General features: G+C 37.5%; 1 protein-coding gene across 1 annotated transcript; it reads left to right on the plus strand.

Annotated features, from left to right (window-relative positions):
• Positions 1–387: 387 nt before the first annotated feature.
• Positions 388–3,481, plus strand: LOC120637282 (cuticle protein 7-like). Its single transcript, XM_039909043.1, has 3 exons — positions 388–405; positions 1,389–1,466; positions 3,026–3,481. The coding sequence occupies exons 1-3, from the start codon at positions 388–390 to the stop codon at positions 3,479–3,481; spliced, it is 552 nt and encodes a 183-aa protein (XP_039764977.1).
• The last annotated feature ends 4,695 nt before the right edge of the window (positions 3,482–8,176 follow it).

An 8,176-nucleotide genomic window follows, 5' to 3' on the forward strand; every position in this document is an offset into this window, starting at 1 on the left:
ACTATCTGCTAACCTACTAATTATCCCTCCGCGTATCGAACTCGGAATATTTGCACGTATTATCATATCGCCGCGTGAAAGAGGTCTCCACACAATTAAGTATTTAATTTGATTCAGCTAAACTGGTAACTGATGAAACTTGATAATACGGGCATGATGCTTTGACTAACAATTATGCGTTAATTAGAACTAATTTTATGACATTGCGAAAATGCTCGAAATAGCCGTCTACGAATACCCAATGAGCGTGAAAAGCTGAAGGATAAACAGGAATTACACCAGCTATAGGTGAGGCGAGTATAAAATCGATCGTTGTTACACTTCCATATCAAATATCAAGGCAACTTATTTCACTGCGTGCGTAGTTGAGGGAATTAAAAAGTGAAAATGTTTTTATTTGTTGCGGTGAGTCTAAGTTAATATCTCAGTTCGCGAGAATAATTTGAATCTAAAATCTAATTGGAACATTATTTCGGAATTAGAACACATCTGTCATTTTATCATCTTGATCAGTGTTCTGGCTTTACGCTCGAAAGAATGAAATAATCTAATCCAATACCAAATTTTCAGATGGCAGATGAATTTAGTATTGCTAATCTATCTTTAACGTAAGGATAGTACTATAATACTAAATTCAATCTGTCATATGGATTTAAGATTGGGTAAATTGTTGATAGAACTTAGCAATTAGGACCTGGGTTCGTCCCTGAGTCGATCTGTTTGTTATCCGATTTTCAGTTAAAACTTCGGAATACCAGCTCAGAGTCAGTAAAAACGTCGGTACCGGTCATTATAACCAACATGCAGTGATAATAATTATTGTTCAAGACCACGAGCCCACATTGGAGAAGCGTGGTGGGTCTATGCTCTAAATCCCTCTTTCCAATGAGAGAGGCCGTGCCAGCAGTTGGGCGTTTTGTGGTGATCATTATCAACATCGTTGTATTAATTAATAGAGGTCCATTGCTGGACATAATAAGCCTTTTACAGGGATTTTCAAACTCCACGGTCTGTGTAGAGCAACTTTGGCACTGAACATGTTTATTCTTTTTACCGTATGTAATAAATGAATGTAAAATCGTGAAGGTATTTTGCAAAACTACTCAAAATAGAAATATGTATATAATATATAATAAAATAAGTCACCTATGCAAATGAGTCCGTGCTAAGCGTGAAAACCAAAAAAAATCTATATTGTTATTGCGAAATAGCGTTTTTGAGTTTATAGTTCGAACAGCAATGAGGCAACTGATACAAATCCACGCAGTTAAAGTATCCTATCTTCACAGGTTTTAACTGTCCAGAACATATCCATTCAATAGATATAGATAGTTAATCAATTAGAAGCCTAAGTAAATGATCTCGATCGTTCTTTTTAATTATTTCAGATTGCCTGCCTTCTTGGAGCCGCGACCGCCGCTCCATCCGGCTTCGGAGGACTTGGTGTCGTCGCAGTGGACAGTTATGTAAGCAATTATGATAATTCCCACAACTGGAACATGTTTATGTGATGAACATGAATGTTTTTCAGTGGCTGGGTGTTTATTATTATAGTATAAATTTGTATGTATATCATCCATAAAAATATTTATCAGTCATCTTAGTAACCATAACACAAGCCACGCTTACTTTGGGGCGAGGTGGCGATGTGTGTATTTTGGTATTTATTCATTTATACTTATTCATATGAGGACAAGCTTAACGGCATAATGCAGTGCGGAGCTCCTTACAGAATGAGAAAGGTTTAGACCATAGTGTACCCCGCTGGCCAAGTGTGGAATCGTAGAACGCCTTGAGAACCTTAGAACCTTAAGATGCGATTCCACCAATGTGCCGAACTGTGCGGCACTGTAACGCACAGTGTATGACACAAATGTTCACGCTGGTCGACTCACTCCGACAAACAATAACAAAATGTGCGCGAACATTTTAGAAATGTTCGCGCACATCTGTATACTTTTGTGCGCGCACACATGCATGCAATGGACTCCTGTCGACGCGTACACGCTTGTTGTTCGCGAACTCAGTCTTGCTTCCGCTACCGGAGCGAAAACATTTATGTGTACGCGCACATTGTTTGATTAAGTTAAGTATGGATTGGACGAATGATAAAATTATAAAATTTATTCAAGCAATTGAAACTTATCCTCTACTATGGGATTCCAGTCACGATTTCCGCGATCTCTTTAATAGATTTATTACTTTTATACATCCATACTAGCTTTACTTACTGAGTATAAAAGATACTGATTGTATTTTTTATTGTTTCGCACTCAATTATAACAAGATTTATGATACCTATAAATAGGTGCCAGCTGACGAGATATGGTTATGCTATGTGTATCTAGCTACTAGGAGTATAGGACTATCTAGGAGTTTTTCCCATTCGTATGACGATCAGAATTGTCTTCAGAAGTCCTGAAGTACTTTGTCAAATGTTAAAATTGATATAAAATCTGTTTGTTTGTAACCTATGTTATGTGTTAGGGTTAACCCTACCATCAATCTTGATGAGATTTAGCACAGCAATAGCTTGCATCCTCAAAAAGGGCGTTAGGTTCTTATCCCCGAAATTTAGGCTTTATAAACTACTCCTAGCGGTTATAACCTAGTGGCGGACACTTTTGGTCCCTTTCTGGGTGACCGAGTTTAGACCCGGAAAATCCTCAACTTATTGGAGTTATTAGCGCTTTTAATCAAGCAATTATATATCACTTGCTTTGGAAAATATCGTGCAGAAACCTGCATACCTAAGAGTGAAGCGGTTAGCCACACTTTGTCGTAAAAACTGTCAGTCTCTGAATGAAAGTAGGTATGTCAAAATGTATCACAAAATGCTTTTTGGCAGGACTAGAGCCCTTCATTCATCATCATTTTCAGTCTATTAATGTTCCACAGCTGGGCATACGTCTCTTCTCATAGGCGAGAGACATTAAGAGTTTCGGGACCTTAATTAAACCAAAACTAGTATTTGTTTTTTTTTTTGTCATTATGATCTTAGCTAATCAGTTTATATTTCCTGCAGTCCCCCCCACGCTATGAATTCAACTACGCCGTAAATGACCCATCCACCGGGGACAACAAAGCCCAATCCGAGGTGAGAGAGGGCGACGTCGTCAAGGGCTCATACTCCCTTACCGAGCCCGACGGTACCTTGAGAGTTGTTGAATACACCGCGGACGCAGCGCGCGGTTTCAACGCGATCGTCAAACGGATCGGCGGTGCGAGCCATCCACAGACCGTTCAGCTTGCCCCAGTGGTCACCAAACAAATCGTTGCACCGGTCGTTCAACAGGTTGCAGCACCAGTCTATGAACAAATCGCTCCGATCGCGGCACCTATCAATGATTACTCCGCGGGTCTCCTAAATCTTGGAAGTTGGGGCAATGGATGGAGCTTAGGTGGACTAAACTCATGGGACCTTGGTGCACTCGGTGACGGGCTGAATGTTGATCGCGGTCTCGGCGGATGGAAACACTAAATTCGAGTCTATATAATAGTATTATAGTTCTTCACGTGAACGTGTTGTGCCTGTGTTTTATCAACGCGTTTTGCGAGGATTCTTATAGTGCCTGTGTTAGACTTAAGAAAATTTATTAGCAAATAAATGAAATAAGTGCTTTAAATTTGGTATTTTGTTACAAACAATGCTTAAACTGCAGATGATTATAACAGTTGTGTGCCAATGGTCGATCAACGACAAAACAGTATTATGATTAAGAAATTAAAAAAACGTTTTTTTGTTGACGCTAGATCACAACAGGTAATTATGTGTGCCTTTACACTTTATATGGTGATGATAAGTATTCTTCATTATCATCATCATATCAACCCACTAGCGGCCCACAACAGGACACGGGTCTCCTCCCACAATGAGAAGGATTCAGGCCAAAGTCCACCACATTGGCCCAGTGCGTATTGCTGGCCTTCATACGCCCTTGAGAACACTATGAACTCTCAGTCATACAGGTTTCGTCACGATGTTTTCCTTGAAGCAAGTGATATTTTATTTACTTAAAACGCAGTAAATAAAATATCACTTGCTTCAAGAAAAACATCGTGAGGAAACCTGCATGCCTAAGAGGACATAACTCAGAAAAGCTAGAGGTGCTGTGCGTGCTGGGAATCGAACTCTGTCCCCAGAAAGTGAAACCAAAGTCCTAACCACTGGGCTATCACCGCTTCCACAAAGTAAAGTTTTTTAACAATGAATTATTTAAGAAAAAAGCGTGCACTGCTGCTTTTTTGTAACTATTTATTTTCTCATAATTTTTTTTTTTGTCAATTTTGTCATTGATCGACCACTGAGATGCAATTACAATGACAGACTTGAGCCCAGCAAGGATTTAACATTCCGGTATAATACTGCATAGTAATGGAGTAGGAGAGGTTAATAACTGAAGTCAATTGATGATTTTCTTAATGACAAGGTTGCTTGGAAGCATCCGGCTCCGCTTTCATCTCTCACAAGATAGAAAAATGAATGTTAAAATGTAAAATGTAAATTTTTGATGTTGGAAATGAGCAACTGCTGAGTTTCCTGCCGGCTTCTTCTCGGTAGAATCTGCCTTCCGAACCGGTGGTAGAGTCACTACACACAGACAGACTTGACGTTTCAAAAGTGCTTATATTAGGCCTACTTGAAATAAATGAATTTTGAATTTTGAATTTTGAGTTTTGAAGTATACGTTTGAATAACTACCATACCTACTGAATCTTAAACTTGGTCTGCATCGTCACTTCAATCGGTATCGGTACTAAGATAGTACCGCTAACACAAGCTACGCTTACTTTGGGGCTAGATGGCGATGTGTTTATTGTCGTAGTATATTTATTATTTTGTTAATCAATAGCCAATAACAGTTCATAAATGCCTCTCCCAACAGGAGGGTTTACCCATAGCCACCACGCTGGGCAGACGGATTGGTTATCGCAGTTGATAGTTCTCCGTTAGATTCCCTTAGTAGCCTCGTACGATACCCGCGGGTAGAGCAGGGGTGGTGAATACTGAACTCTGCCGTCACATAGTCACTGACCATTAAGTAAGGGTCCCAGAAAATCTCCTCACATATAAAGTTAAATAAAAAGGATGGTATGGTTATATGAAACCACGGTAAAAGTGAAACTATTTTTCACATTATAGATATTTAACTTATAATTTTTAGAATTATACTCCATTAAGTGTATAAAAATCGTTTCATCAATCTTAATTTTATACTTGGAAAATGGGAATTAAAACTAATATTTTTATTGAATTCTGTGTTTTAGAGTACGTCATACATAACACTTAACAATGAATTAGATGATATACACATATAAAAAAAACTGAAAACAATATTTTATAATCGTTTTCAATTATTTTCAATCATTTTATTATCAATTCCATCTTCATCGTGAGTTTCAGTTTATAAATGTTAGCAATATTTTATGGAGCACTGGCAAGGTCGGCTGATGCGCCATATTGGCCTCGGCTGCTCTACCGAGCGCCTGTCACTTTATCCCTACTCCGCGGCCGACCATCACGCGACATGCAACACACAGTCAAAAAAGTCTAAGACGATGTAATAAAAGTTTCTCTAAAAAAAAGTCAAAATATACAACACAAAACTTTTCTACACATTTATTTTCTCATATAAATAAAATACATATTCACTGATACTGACACATTAACATCTTTTAAATGCACATATTTTGAGCTACAAAGTCTCCACACAGCACCCACAATCCACCTAACGACATTGAACACAACAACAATCTAAACCGTCGAGATAAAACGGTGCTTACATATTAAAGCGTAACCTCAAATCCCTTCTTATAAGCCAGGTTACCCAGAGGTGCTATTCTAAATATGCACAGCCTCACATTCCACGCTGTCGCAGCGACGACTTTAACCCTGTAGGTCTTAACAAAGAAACTTAGAATAACGTCGGAATAGTCTTGTAATGTTTTATCAAACCTTTAGAATTTAAATGGCTTAACTAAAAAAAATAACTAAAATACTTTTAGTCCAGATAAAGACAGATGTCTCTCACGCACATTTTGACATTCGCAAGGTGCTCTCAGTTGAAGTGCGACAAAACACTACATAACTATTCCAACGTTATGTCCAGTTCACTTGAAGGACCCTTAAGGTTAAGGCATCTGTCCATAAATATCTATCAATATGGCCGATACGCGAGACTGTCCACTGTGCGAGAATAGAATAAGATTAGTTCATTCACATTTATAGTAGCAGAATTGTGGACAGTCTCCGCCAGGGCTTGAAACCAATTTCGAAATAACCGTATTTTATTTAGGTTTGCTCGGTTTCGAAACAATTATCGATAATAATGTCATAAAAACCGCTCTCTAACTGGTTTCTTGCACTTGGGAAAAGAGACATATTAGAATGAATGCACGCCTACGCGACCCTTTCTCTCCACGCCTTGCTTATGCTCGAACACAAGCGGTCAATCAACCAAGTCATCGCTCACGCAAGAAAACCGCTCTTTAACCAATATCTTTATCGGTCTCAGTTATAAACAGATTCAAGCAAACTTATTTAGGAACGAAACCGCTATGAATGATTTTAATCAAGACATACTACATACCTTTAGCGGTACAAAAAATAACCCGTTTCCAAGCCCTGACCGCAACCTTAATTTAAAGTGACACATATATTAAAAAGGCAAACTCAGCTTGACATACAATCCTTGTGTTTCCATGGAAGCGGTTAGGGAATAGATCAATCAAGTACTTAAGAGATTGTGTTATAATTAAATTATGTCATTTCTCAGTCTTGTTTGGTCTATTCCTAAAAATCTCGCCGTCTTCACTAAAAACCCAATCTAAAAGCTCGCGTATCCTAAAATCCATCTTACATTATCATGTTAGTTTTAGTTCATTTCATTTGAACCATCGTACTCACAATCACGCCGCAGAGAAAAATCACTTGATAATTGGCACTGCAGCATCCAGTTTGTGAAATATGTGATTGCAATAAAGAACAGTGGTGTGAACTTGATACGTGCGTAAAAGCACTGCCTATCCTATGTTTTTAATAACTAGTATTGGAGATTTTTCCGTTTTATATTATCTGTCCGCTTTTAGCTTGCTCTAGTATTACGGCATGGCTAATATTACGAAAATTGCCAGCTGCATGAGGACATATGTACAAATATTTCGGCATCTTATATAAAAAATTATGTTTATATTTTAAAATTTCCATATTTTTTTGGGGTTTTAGATATAGTATGAGTAGTGAATGTATTGGTATTCTGGAATGTACATATAAGTCACGAAAAAAACCGACTCAATTTTTGTACCTGGCAATTTCATAAATAATATAATAATTTTTTAATTAATTATCTTTGACAGTTCCTTCCTAGCTGATAAGATATTTTTTTAATTAATTTATCCCTGGACCCTGAGTTCCTTTTTTGAAGAAAATATTATAATATAATTTCCGAGATAGAACCTGAAGAATAGATAGATTATCCTACCTACCTATGTGTTTGTATGGAAATTGCTATAGTGGAATTAACCAATCCTGCATTGCAACTTGCCTCTTTGTAAAACACGTAACAATAATATGAAAGTTAATAGTAACATTTTTCTTACTTATCGTATAATTTAAATGGTTATCCACAGTTATTCGCAAATATGTTTAAAAAAATAAAATATAATAATATATGTTTATAAAATAAAACTATTACAGCCCTATTAATAACCGTCGAATTATAGTTTTTGTGTGCAGTATTTTTCTCACTGTGTTACATGTGAAAGGTTGGCTGAAAGGCTGACAGTTAAAGTGTACAGTCAGTGGCGTGCACTCGGCTTCTTACCAGGGTATGCATAAAACGACAATAATTCTCCTCTTATACCAGTTATATATACATTTTGTGGTAGGCAGTGCTTTTGTGCTTGTATAAAGTGCACGCCACTGTGTACAGTTACAACAAACCCTTGCATAGTTCTCGAGTTTTACTGAGACTAACGAACAGCAATTCATTTCTATATATATATAGATTACTAGCGGACCCCAGCGCCATTTGTCGGGCTGATTTGTGAATCTAAAACATCCAGAGTGCCACCCAAACGCAAATCAAAAAAATCATTCAAATCGGTCCAGCCGTTTAGGAGGAGTTCAGTGACATACACACGCACACAAGAAATATATATATATATATATATATAT

Source organism: Pararge aegeria, chromosome 3, assembly GCF_905163445.1.
Source record: "Pararge aegeria chromosome 3, ilParAegt1.1, whole genome shotgun sequence".
NCBI lineage: Eukaryota > Metazoa > Arthropoda > Insecta > Lepidoptera > Nymphalidae > Pararge > Pararge aegeria.

Excerpts from the sequence above, each read along its gene's own strand:
- LOC120637282 (XM_039909043.1), top strand. Across the intron at positions 1,467-3,025 it reads TCGTCGCAGTGGACAGTTAT|TCCCCCCCACGCTATGAATT; the intron begins GTAAGCAATTAT and ends TATTTCCTGCAG.